The sequence below is a fragment of the Epinephelus fuscoguttatus genome, linkage group LG20 (genome assembly GCF_011397635.1).
Source record: "Epinephelus fuscoguttatus linkage group LG20, E.fuscoguttatus.final_Chr_v1".
Taxonomy (NCBI): domain Eukaryota; kingdom Metazoa; phylum Chordata; class Actinopteri; order Perciformes; family Serranidae; genus Epinephelus; species Epinephelus fuscoguttatus.
Window position 1 is genome coordinate 5,186,709 of NC_064771.1, and position 13,091 is coordinate 5,199,799.

A 13,091-nucleotide genomic window follows, 5' to 3' on the forward strand; every position below is an offset into this window, starting at 1 on the left:
CCTCCCTATAAGGGCTTCTTCGATATTTATACCATAACTCAGACATTGTCCCCTTTTTTGCTATGTCACATCACTTCCTCCCCCGCTTCTGTAGTAATTACCATGTTCACTAGAAGGCGTTACCTTGCAATAAACATAATTATGAATCATAATAAGCTGCTTGCAGGGTGGACCCATATGGTTGTTTTTTTCCTCTGAGAGTGGGCTGATCAAACTGACAGTCTGACTGCTGACCTGCTGCTTCTCCACTATAGTTTACACTTTGGAACAAAGTCAGAACAATAAGCCACTGCAAAGTACACTGTCTGCCCTGTTCTTGTTCTTGACCTGCTTCTGTAAAGATGGTGCAAAATTACAGTACAAGCAGAACAGCTGCAAGACAAATGTAGGCTACCAAAGTGGTACAGAGGCTGAGGTGATAGCTACTATTAAAGGAATATTGCTTGCTTTGTGTGTGTTTTCTTACTCTGTGTGTGTGTGTGTGTGTGTGTGTGTGTGTGTGTGTGTGTGTGTAGGCGAGGCATGCTGGTGGACCATCCATCCAGCATCAAAGCAGCGGTCAGAGGGGGAGAAGGTTAGAGTGGGAGATGATCTCATCCTGGTCAGCGTCTCCTCTGAAAGATATCTGGTTAGTAGCAGCTGTGTGTGACAATATGTGCAAGGAGGTTGCTACTACTTAAATCCTACTACCACTTTCTCTTTGTGTCTTTGTTTCTTTATTCTTTCTTCCTTCCCTTTAACTGTTTCTTTCCTTCATTTCTTAACCTTTATTCCTTCTTAGTAAGACTGTCAGACCATGAAGTAAAATGAGCAAAACTTAGTCAAGTGTGACGAAAAACAAGTTGGAGACAACTAATCATATATGCATACACAGCAACCAATGGGATATTCACATATACAGTACAGGCCAAAAGTTTGGACACACCTTCTCATTCAATGCGTTTTTTTTATTTTCATGACTATTTACATTGTAGATTCTCACTGAAGGCATCAAAACTATGAATGAACACATGTGGAGTTATGTACTTAACAAAAAAAGGTGAAATAACTGAAAACATGTTTTATATTCTAGTTTCTTCAAAATAGCCACCCTTTGCTCTGATTACTGCTTTGCACACTCTTGGCATTCTCTCCATGAGCTTCAAGAGGTAGTCACCTGAAATGGTTTTCCAACAGTCTTGAAGGAGTTCCCAGAGGTGTTTAGCACTTGTTGGCCCCTTTGCCTTCACTCTGCGGTCCAGCTCACCCCAAACCATCTCGATTGGGTTCAGGTCCGGTGACTGTGGAGGCCAGGTCATCTGCCGCAGCACTCCATCACTCTCCTTCTTGGTCAAATAGCTCTTACACAGCCTGGAGGTGTGTTTGGGGTCATTGTCCTGTTGAAAAATAAATGATCGTCCAACTAAACGCAAACCAGATGGGATGGCATGTCGCTGCAGGATGCTGTGGTAGCCATGCTGGTTCAGTGTGCCTTCAATTTTGAATAAATCCCCAACAGTGTCACCAGCAAAACACCCCCACACCATCACACCTCCTCCTCCATGCTTCACAGTGGGAACCAGGCATGTGGAATCCATCCGTTCACCTTTTCTGCGTCTCACAAAGACACGGCGGTTGGAACCAAAGATCTCAAATTTGGACTCATCAGACCAAAGCACAGATTTCCACTGGTCTAATGTCCATTCCTTGTGTTTCTTGGCCCAAACAAATCTCTTCTGCTTGTTGCCTCTCCTTAGCAGTGGTTTCCTAGCAGCTATTTGACCATGAAGGCCTGATTCGCGCAGTCTCCTCTTAACAGTTGTTCTAGAGATGGGTCTGCTGCTAGAACTCTGTGTGGCATTCATCTGGTCTCTGATCTGAGCTGCTGTTAACTTGCCATTTCTGAGGCTGGTGACTCGGATGAACTTATCCTCAGAAGCAGAGGTGACTCTTGGTCTTCCTTTCCTGGGTCGGTCCTCATGTGTGCCAGTTTCGTTGTAGCGCTTGATGGTTTTTGCGACTCCACTTGGGGACACATTTAAAGTTTTTGCAATTTTCCGGACTGACTGACCTTCATTTCTTAAAGTAATGATGGCCACTGGTTTTTCTTTAGTTAGCTGATTGGTTCTTGCCATAATATGAATTTTAACAGTTGTCCAATAGGGCTGTCGGCTGTGTATTAACCTGACTTCTGCACAACACAACTGATGGTCCCAACCCCATTGATAAAGCAAGAAATTCCACTAATTAACCCTGATAAGGCACACCTGTGAAGTGGAAACCATTTCAGGTGACTACCTCTTGAAGCTCATGGAGAGAATGCCAAGAGTGTGCAAAGCAGTAATCAGAGCAAAGGGTGGCTATTTTGAAGAAACTAGAATATAAAACATGTTTTCAGTTATTTCACCTTTTTTTGTTAAGTACATAACTCCACATGTGTTCATTCATAGTTTTGATGCCTTCAGTGAGAATCTACAATGTAAATAGTCATGAAAATAAAGAAAACGCATTGAATGAGAAGGTGTGTCCAAACTTTTGGCCTGTACTGTATGTATGCACCAATGGATGAACTGTAGCTGGATATAACAGTATGCCAGACTCGAGAAACACATAGAGCCTCTCTTTGACCCTCTGTTAATGGACCAAATCCATCGTTACAAACTTCCTTTCCCTCTCTAACAGTTCAGGAATTTGAGTGGTTCAAAACTGTATGTTCACTGCTGAACTCAACTATAGCCATACTGTAAATGTGAATTTTCCATGGGTTGCTGCTGGTGTTTCTGCCACAGTCACTTAATTAAAATATTTTTGTACAGTCTTGCATGATGACCCTGATGAAGGCCTAAAACCAAAAATATCTGCCTCAACATAATGTTGTTCTTAATGCTGCAAGTAATGTTTAATGTTAATGACAGAGACAAAAAGCATTATGATGGCCACTTACAAAAGTAGCCACAGCTACAGCTACATTGGCATGCAAAGGTCTAGGCAGCCCTGGTCAAAATTTCTTTTAATGTGAATAGTTAAGTGAATAATAGATGAACTGATCTCCAAAAGGCATGAATTAAAGATGAAACATGCTTTTTAACATTTCAAGCAAGTGTTTTGCACAATTTTAGAGTGAAAACACCCGTACAAACATGACCCTCATGAAAGAGTCATCAGAAGAAAATGTTTTCTGTGTCCTCACCACAAAATTCAGCATCAGAGGTTTGCAAAGGAACATCTGAACAAGCCTGATGCTTTTTGGAAACAAGTCCTGTGGACTGATGAAGATACAATAGAACTTTTTGGACACAATGAGCAAAGGAATTGCAGAATCCTCCTGTCTAACTGTTAAACACGGGGGTGGATCAATCATGATTTGAGCTTGTGTTGCAGCCAGTGGCACGGGGAACATTTCACAGGTAGAGGGAAGAATGGATTTAGTTAAATTCCGGCAAATTCTGGAAGCAAATGTCACACCATTTTTAAAAAAAAGCTGAAGATCCAGAGAGGATGGCTTCTATAACAGGACAATGATCCTAAACACACCTTGAAATCCACAATGGACTACCTCCAGAGGTGCAGACTGAAGGTTTTGCCATGGCCCCCACAGTCCCCCAATGTAAACATCATTGAGAATCAGTGGATAGACCTCAAATGAGCAGTGCATGAGAAGGAGCCTAAGAATAGAAGAAGAAACTGCCATACTTGCCAAAGTGGGCACTACCAAGTGCTAACCATGCAGGATGCCTAAACTTTTGCTTCAGGCCTTTTTCCTTTTTTGTTATTTTGAAACTGTAAAAGATTGAAATTGAAAAGTAATCTTGCTTAATAATGAAGAAATGTGTCATCTGTAACATTTTGCCTTTTGGAGATCAGGTCATCTTTTACTTGCTTAACTACTCACAGAAAGCAGAATTTTGCCCAAACTTTTGCATGTAACTTTAATCCAAGTGAAGGCTTGATTGCATAATCTGCAGCATGCACTTGCAAAGATTATTAGTACTCTAAAACCTTAAAAACCTCAGGCAGTTTAGCTAACTACATGCAACGTTGTATACTATTGCATATGCTGGACTCAGTTTAACTCAGCTATTTCTCCCTTTCTTTCTCCTGACTGTCCATCTTCGGATCACCTACCGTATAGAATACAAAACAATAGAAGACTATAAGCATTGCTGATCACGTACTCACTGAATGTATCAGACCAATTGCATGGTCTGATGCACTAGGAGCAATGCGGCACACTCTGGTGTTTCTGATGGCCAGACCAGGCCTGCCTTTCTGAATCACTAAATCCTTGAGCCAGATGCATAAAAGTCTGTGAAGATTCACAACTAACGCATATGCACAAGCCTCATTTCCACAGCCACAGTTCACCATAAATGAATGAAGAAATACCTATATATTTGATACACACATTCTCACCTCATATTCCTCGTCTGTAAATACCAGTCAATGTGTGGATAAAGGCGTATGCATGTTTTTGTGTGTATGCATTGTTTATACATCTGGCCCCTGGACTCAGATTCAGGAAGAGCCATAGTGTTTGTCTGGTGCGTCAGTAATTTGTTTTTTTATTTGGCTCTTATGTCTCTGTCCCTGCAGCATCTGTCCTATGGTAATGGCAGTCTCCATGTAGATGCAGCCTTCCAGCAGACACTATGGAGTGTGGCTCCCATCTGTTCTGGCAGTGAAGTAGCACAAGGTACACCTGTCTATGTTTTTCTGTTTTCTCTTCTCCATCAGTCTCTCTTTCTTGCTTGCAGCTTGTGGTGCGCTCTTTGCAATCTTACCTTCTTGTTTTTATACATTCTGTTATTGTGGCTTCTTTGTAGTACAGTGAATAATCAAGCTTTAAGAACTTGTTTTTGACTGTTACAACAATATACAATTTATCTTTATCTTTATAACCTTAGAACATAAATCGTTTCACATTATGTGATAAGTGATCACATTATACAGTGAAACATTTCAGCAGTGCTAATCCATGTTATGTTTGAAACTGCTGCCCTCCTCCCATGTCAGCACAGACAGGTTCATCAGAATACTCAGATGAGTTCTAAATTCACTAACTCTGGTGCTTTGATGCAAATCTGACAGTCTTTTTCTCTGTAGTATGATCCATGTCTCTTTCTTTCTCTAATGTCATTCCCCAAGTCTCCCTTCCTGCTCTCTTTTCTGCAGGTTTCCTGATAGGAGGGGACGTCCTGCGCCTCCTTCACGGTCACATGGACGAATGTCTAACTGTTCCATCTGGAGAGCATGGGGACGAGCAGAGGAGGTAATGTGTGCTGAAAATTACAACTGGACTGATAGCATATGAGCTGAAGGTTGTCATTTATTTAATGAAATGTATCTCCTCTGGTTTTATATGAAGTGGTTTACCTGCACTGCTTCAGCTGAGACATCAGATTACACATATACATTCACATGTCACCAGGGGAACTGTAGTACACTGGGTCAATAAATGTCTTGTTTAATTGCTGTCATTTAGTTATACATTCATAAAGAGACCCAGTACCAGAACCTGGAGGCTACAATTTATTATCCTTCAAGAAAAAAACGACATACTCATGATTTTGCAAGTAGAAGTTTAAAAGAAAATTATGTGCAGTAAGGCCACATATGCTTCTCCCAGCAGATCATGATTGAAATGTACTGTACTGTTTAGTCTGGCTCTGTTTGGGCTACCTGCCTCTATAAAGTTGAACATCTGTGACTGTGCTATGATAGTACCACCTGTCCATACTGGCTGTGACGTAGGAGATGGGGTTGTCAAAATATACAGAATCTAAACAATGCATCAAGCTCTTCCAAATACAACTGAGAAAACACTGATTTTTCCATAAATATGGAACTGACATAAACATTAGATCATAGCAACTTCACAATGCCAAAAACTTCAACACAACAGGAGGAGGTTGGGCTGGTGGAGGGAGCTGCAGCAGCTAACAGTGTTTGCATGAGGGAACCAGAAGTATGACACTGACTCTCTTTACATGCACATTAATATCCCACTGTTATTGAAAATATGACAATATTCCAAATTTGATGAATCATGTTTTTTGTTTACATTTGGCCTCGTGCGCCAGGAATGGTTGAAGGTCAAGAGTTGTAAATTTCAAATGAGAAATCCCAACCTCTGACTTTGACTGGAGCGCAGCATAGAAGCACAGACGTTATAGACCTGTCATGCAGCGTCTTCATGTAACTCATTTTTATGTAGTCTTATTTTAGAGCAGCTCACTTAAAAGGTCTGATGATGTAGGATATCAGTTTCAGTAAAGTTTTAACAAACAGATAGCCATACAGAATATTTCAGCATTTCGAATTGAAATGTTAGTTTCTCAGGATCTTACAGTTTCAAATGAATGTCAAAGTTACCTCTACGGTTTTGCATTCTGCCTTTTCCTCTGTTGAAGTTTGGCTTGCCTTCACCCTGGAGTTTAGACCATTAGACACACAGTATTCAGCTCTTTTGTAAAGGAAATTCCCAGAGCCTGCAGGGAGAGAAAGTAGAAACTCTCATTACAGACTGAGCTCTCTGCTGTGACTGAGACAAGGAGGACTATTAATAATTATAGTTTTAAGATGTTCCCAAAGGGGACAGCCATGTTGTTTAACAATGCCGATGAGAATGACTGTGTTCCCCTGACTGACTGTCTGCTGAGCTTTGGTACTGAGTCATCCATGTAGTAGCATATTCAGACATACATAATCATCTGGAGTTGCAGTGGGAGAAGTGAGTTATAGGATGCACAATGGTATGAGTGGAGAGAGTACAAAATTGTATGAAAGTGTGATTGTGTCATTATCCCCCCAGGACAGTGCACTATGAGGGGGGAGCAGTATCCAGTCATGCCAGGTCCCTGTGGAGATTGGAGACACTGCGGGTTGTGTAAGTACAACATACGCATACAGGAAACATGGATTTGCATGTATACACCAGCAGACATGCACCTCCACACAGTCTAATCGCCACACATATGCAATATACACAGTCGTTTTAATGTGACTTTATGTTAGTGCTGTTATTCTTTTGTCTGCTGTCAAGCTGCTTGAAGCCACTGCTGGTGATTCCTGACAGTGTAAAGAGTTCAGCATTGTTTGGTAGCCCTCACTGTACTGTGAATGCAGAACGGTAGAGCGCTTGTTAAAAATATGACAACTTTTACTCACATTGTGCACGTCAACAACCTTTAAATGGCTTCAGTAGTTGCTAAGTAACAGCAGAATCAGGACCTGAGTTTAAGACATGGTTGGAAACCAGGCAGCAGCTCCTTGGTTGCCCAAGTTGACTAAATGGTTGCCATATTTTAACCAGTGAAGGTCAGTCTAGAGTGATGATAAGCTTTTGTACAACTTTGATTTCAGAAAAGTTGTGACACTGTGTAAAACATAAATAAAAACAGAATGTAATGATTTGCAAATCTTTCTTGACCTATATTCAATTGAACACAGTCCAAAGATGAGACTTAATGTTCAAACTGATATGCTTAGTCTGAATTTAATGCCTGCAACATGTTTCCAAAAAGTTGGGACAGGGGCATGTTTACCACTGTGTTACATCACCTTCTCTTTTTAAGACACTCAGTAAGTGTTTGGGGACTGAGGACACTAATTGTTGAAGTTTTGATGGTGACATTTTTTACCCATTCTTGCTTGATATACTTCAGTTGCTCAACAGAACGGGTGCTGTTGTCATATTTTGCACTTCATAATGCGCCACACATTTTCAATAGGAGACAGACCTGTCCTCACTCAGGTTCTCAATTTATTTCAACTTAAGCTTGAGAAGGTAACATATGATGATGAAGCATTCATGTAGCATAGCATGGTGAAGAGACACATTTGCTCCACTATGTTTACCAGCTGGTTTTATTTGCTAACTCTTTCTGCTGATTAACAGCTGCCTACTGGGAACAGGCTGGATCAGAGCACAGTTTCTAGGCTGTAAAATCAAAACAATGAACTGAAAGACACTAAAGCACTCTGTAGAGTCATTACCAGAACCTGATAGGAGCCTCTGGGGGATACAGTAAATGAGCTGTGCATTGTGTATGTGTTCTTGTTGCCATTAATGACCCATCAAGAACAATAATTTACCAACCAGAACTTCTATTCTGTGATACTACCCTGCAGGTTCACTAGATTGTAGCAATTTAATTAAACAGAAATGTATTTATAGACATATAAACTGAAATAAGAAAGGTGCATTATGACACAGGGCCCATCTATAAGCCATTATCATTTCAGTTTATTTTGTGCTTTGGTGGTGCATATTGCTTAAAGTGTAAATTTGTTATTTTTTTCAACATTGACCCTATTTTCCCATGTTTTTGTACCCAAGTGACTAACTGGATCAGCAATTTTTGAAGTGGGTCCAGAATTAAGTGACAGGGCTGCAGCCAGTAGCAGCAAAACAGGTTCCAATGTAACCACTCAGGGCATGTTCGCACTGTCAATATACATCCACTAAGAGTGTTTGGTTTTGCCACTGACGGACTGAGATCAATATTCTTCGTGTCTGACAACATTATGGAAAGGATCCCTACAGAGATAGGCCTTTTTGTCAGAGAGTAAGATCCTTTTTTGTACAACCCCAGACTCCTTTGAAATAAACAGTAATTTAATCATCGTAAAACACACTTTATTCAAAGTCGACTCGACAGACAGACAGACAGACAGACAGACAGACAGACAGACAGACACACACACACACACACACACACACACACACACACACACAAACCCTCACAAAAACTGTTGTTGAAACTCTTGTTTCATCTTTCCATTGTTCCAAAAATCACCAACCAGTTGGATGTGAAAATATGCTGGCTCTATACATGCTAAAATTACTATTTATTCAAATGGACTCTAGTGGGTTTGGTGATGGTGATTTCAGGGCTGGTCCTGGTTAAACAAAAAGGATCTTACTCTTTAACAAAAAGGTCTGTCTCTGTAGGGATCCTTTCCATAATGTTGTCATACACCTGGAGTCCATGTTGAAAAGAACAGAACTTATCCTTTAACAATACTGCAACTGCCACATGATCAACCAGGACCATTTACATTCTCTGAGGGTCTGAGGCTCTGGGGAAGGTTCCTGGTTTGCCCAGCTGATAATCCAGCCTTGTGTGGAGCTGAAGGAAACTACAGAGTTGATGGGTTTGTTCCTATGAGTAACAACTTTCATATTACACATAGTCATTTGATGTATGGTTTGTAAAAATATTTACAAGTGCAGCTTTAAAGGAACTTCATTCATGGTTAACTTTTAACCCTGCCTAGTTTGCTGGTTTTTGCAGGTATATGTTTTTATTTAGGGTTCTTCATGTTTATTTGTACTTTAAGCATTTCTGCCTCTGACTGTTTGTGTGTCCAGGTGGAGTGGGAGTCATATCCGCTGGGGTCAGCCTTTCAGACTGAGACATGTGACCACAGGGAAGTATCTGAGTCTAATAGAAGACAAGTCCCTGTTGCTGATGGACAAAGAAAAAGCTGATGTCAAGTCGACAGCCTTTTGCTTCAGGTCCTCCAAGGTACAGAGTCAACAACATCCACAACACTGTCTATAAAGTCTATGATGTATTATGGCTTCGGAAGCTAATGGAAGGGCATATTTCAGAGGGTCAACAAGTAAAACCAAACATCATCTTGTGTTAAAGGCTGTAGAGCATCACAACATCCACATCATGGTTCTCTCTGTAATCTAATGACTGGAGATTGTGGTATGGCCTTAATGTACTTATAACTGCTTTCTATAACTGTCTGTCTGCTCTCCGTAGATAGAGTGCTCTGTGTTCACACACTTTCAGTAGATACAGTAGGAATAACTTTAATAAAATCTTTATTTACAGCACCCTTTTATTACTGAATACTTTTCATTATTATGAAGTGCTATACGGAGTGAAAACAGCAGAGTGAAATAATAAAATATACTAAAATGATGAAACAGAGCAATTACAGTAAAACAATGAAGAACATAAAAGACAAAACAGGTTAAAACAAAGTTAAAATGGCCCAAGTTAGTTTGTGCAATATAGTGCTTCGTGCTTCATCGGCGTTGTGTGCGTGTGGCTTTCCCTTTTGTTTGTGTCTGCCTGTCGGCTGGCGCCTCGCTGGAGTTGGTGTGCATTTTCCCCTCATGTCTTTATTGTATTTATTGGCAATGGATGTGTCTTGATAAGAGGCAGCTTTGATGTGTTTGGTCGCTGGTGGTGTGGTGTAGCTTGCTCCTGTCGGGAGGAGTGTAGATATTGCATCTGGAAGCTGGGGCTTATTGCCACGGCGGCTGCATTGCAGTGTGGTGCTCTGCTTTTTTTGGCAGTGATGATGGTTGTGGTGTGCTGTGCAGGGCCTGCATAGGGACTCAGCGGGGTCCTTGTTACTGATAGGTGGTTGTCGGAGATGTCCTTAAGGTGTTTAGGGAGCTGGGGTCTGCATTGTATTTGAGTCGGGCGCTGGTGGTAATGTCATCATGTGGCATATTTTTTTCTTTTTCTTATCTTTACTCTCATGCAAGCATCAAGTATTTACGGCTGAAACAGAGAAGGGTCGTATAATATCAAATGCTCCACTATCTCTCACCATTCAAACCCTGATTTGATTCCAGGTTTTATATACGTTGACAAGATAATGTGCCTGTCAGAAAGCACTACACTTATTTTGTCTCACCGTAATCCTTTATCCTGATTGTTGTCCATTAACAACTCAAATGCTTTTGCATTTAATCAATTCTGATTAATTTTCTGTTGATCCACAAATTGATTATCGACCAATCGTGCCACAATCAAGAAAATTGTTTCAGACTTTAGTATTTAAATGGAAGTGAAATATTGTGGTGAGTTTAGTTTAAATTTATGGTAAAACACATAAAGCACAGTAAAGAGAAAGAAATATAAAAACCATAAAAATACATTTAAAAAAATTTACCAGTGTTTATGCTGATAAAGATATGATGCTGTCAAACGAATCCAGATATGGACACAGTGTTCACAGTCTCTATTTACCATTTGACTTGTATTAACCAGTATTGTAAATTCATAAATACATTTTTAGGGATATTAGTGATGAGTCAGTATAACATGTAAAACCTCTGAAGCTGAATCTTTAAATCCCGGAATTCTGCACACAGTTGTTTGCCATGGTGGCATAAACTAGAAACGCATGGCCCTGCTTTAAACTAACTAGAATCTTAAATCATGAAATGATCCATTAAGGCACTGCTGTGTCTGTCATGTAACTTTTATCCAGTATTGATTACAGTATTCTGTTTTTTCTCCCCTTCAGGAAAAGTTGGACCCTGGGGTGAAGAAGGAGGTGGATGGCATGGGTGTTCCTGACATTAAGTATGGAGACTCTGTATGTTACATCCAACATGTTGACACCTGCCTGTGGCTTACGTACCAGACTGTTGATGCCAAGTGTGCACGCATGGGAGGAGTGCAGAGAAAGGTACACCGCTGCATTAAAGCATACTGCATTTTTTAGAAGGTTTTATCATCTGCCTCTCTTTTCTTGTGACTACAGTCCATACTGATACCAAGGAGTAACCAAGATGCAGCAACAAGATGTGGCAGCAGATTATGAAGTTACCACTAGAATTTATGACCCTACAGAAGTGTAATCCATACACATGAGAAATCTTGCTAAATGAACATGATTATTATGCCAGAATTATGAAAAAAACGAGTTAATTATTAAAAAAAAGATATTAAAAAGACATTAACTTTGTGAATTCACAATTAATCTAACACATGAGATCATAGCAGATCCGCTGCCCCCTCTTTGGTGTGAGTATGCACCCTTACTGTACCTTCAGGATACAAGTATAGCAAGGCCAGGATGTGGACTAAAAGAGATATCACATCATTTATTCCTTGTAGCATTCAGCTGCTTACAAGCACTGATCACAGGTCAGGAGCTGGCACTTCTTTAACTTAATGTCATTTGTCAAATTTCCAGTGATGATGCTTTTTATAATGTTTTATTGTGCTTTTTGCATGTTTTTATGTTATGTGTGGTTGTTGTTAATGTGTGTTTGGGTACTCTTTATGCTCATGTGTGCAAAGCAAATCTCAGTGCAGGGCAGTAAAGGTTTCATTCATTCATTTGTTGAATTGATGTTTTTTTGTGAAATTTTTTATTATTTTCTCATTAATTCAGAAAGAGAGAAATTTTTTATCTTAAGTGAATGCATTACGCTGTCATATGACCCTTTATTAACATCAGAGTAAAATCGAGAGGTGCCTGCGTCCATGCTTTAAAGAAGTCAGTGAAGCTTTGCGTGGTTTTATAAGATCTTCTCTATGTGGTAAAAAAATGTCACTAGTGACAAAGAAGTAGGTCTGAATGTCTGAATGGAGCTAATGTCAGGAAGGCAAGGGAGGGAGATGGACTTGAGCTAACAGTGAATCATTCCACTTCTGTTAAATATACAATTTTATTAATTCCAAAGCTGATGACAAGATTTATCCTTTAATGCTTTAATAATTTTTTTCTCTTGTTGCAAAATAAAGTCGGTCTTATCACAAGAAAGAAAAGTGAAAGCACAATTAGAAAACAGCCGGTATGACTGTAAATTCAAATTTTGATATTTTGGTAAACTGACACACAATTGCAGCTTCTTTGATTTCCAACAACAGGGGTCCTGGATTACTCTCTCTGATGTTGCCCCACTTATTGATTTATCCTGACACAGCTCAGGTTTGACATAATAGTCTTGCAAGAAACCATTTTGTTAACACTTTAAAATAGTACAGATAGTTTATTGTGTATTTGTAACATTTCAACAGTTTATTAGTTAAGAATCAGCTATTCAGTTAATTTGCTTTATTCTGACGACGTTCAGCATGATATTAAAAGTAGGGGTCAGTGTTTTTCAAAATCTTTTATTCTTATTTCAGGCCATCATGCACCATGAGGGTCACATGGACGATGGGCTGACACTGTCTCGGTCACAACATGAAGAGAGTCGCACTGCCAGAGTCATCCGCAGTACTGTGTTTCTGTTCAACCTCTTTATCAGGTGGGTTACCACACAGACAGACACAGACACACAGACACAGACACACACAGACACACAGACACAGACACAGACACACACAGACACACAGACACAC

The 13,091-nt window shown here is 40.1% G+C and overlaps 1 protein-coding gene across 1 annotated transcript in view; it reads left to right on the forward strand.

Annotated features, from left to right (window-relative positions):
- ryr2a (ryanodine receptor 2a (cardiac)) overlaps positions 1–13,091 on the forward strand; it is a 254,922-nt gene that overhangs the window by 95,028 nt on the left and 146,803 nt on the right. The window contains exons 6-12 of the mRNA XM_049562736.1: positions 516–628; positions 4,573–4,672; positions 5,152–5,248; positions 6,791–6,865; positions 9,353–9,509; positions 11,260–11,424; positions 12,876–12,997. Coding sequence (XP_049418693.1) covers positions 516–628; positions 4,573–4,672; positions 5,152–5,248; positions 6,791–6,865; positions 9,353–9,509; positions 11,260–11,424; positions 12,876–12,997 — 829 coding nt within the window. The remainder of the gene's footprint in view (positions 1–515; positions 629–4,572; positions 4,673–5,151; positions 5,249–6,790; positions 6,866–9,352; positions 9,510–11,259; positions 11,425–12,875; positions 12,998–13,091) is intronic.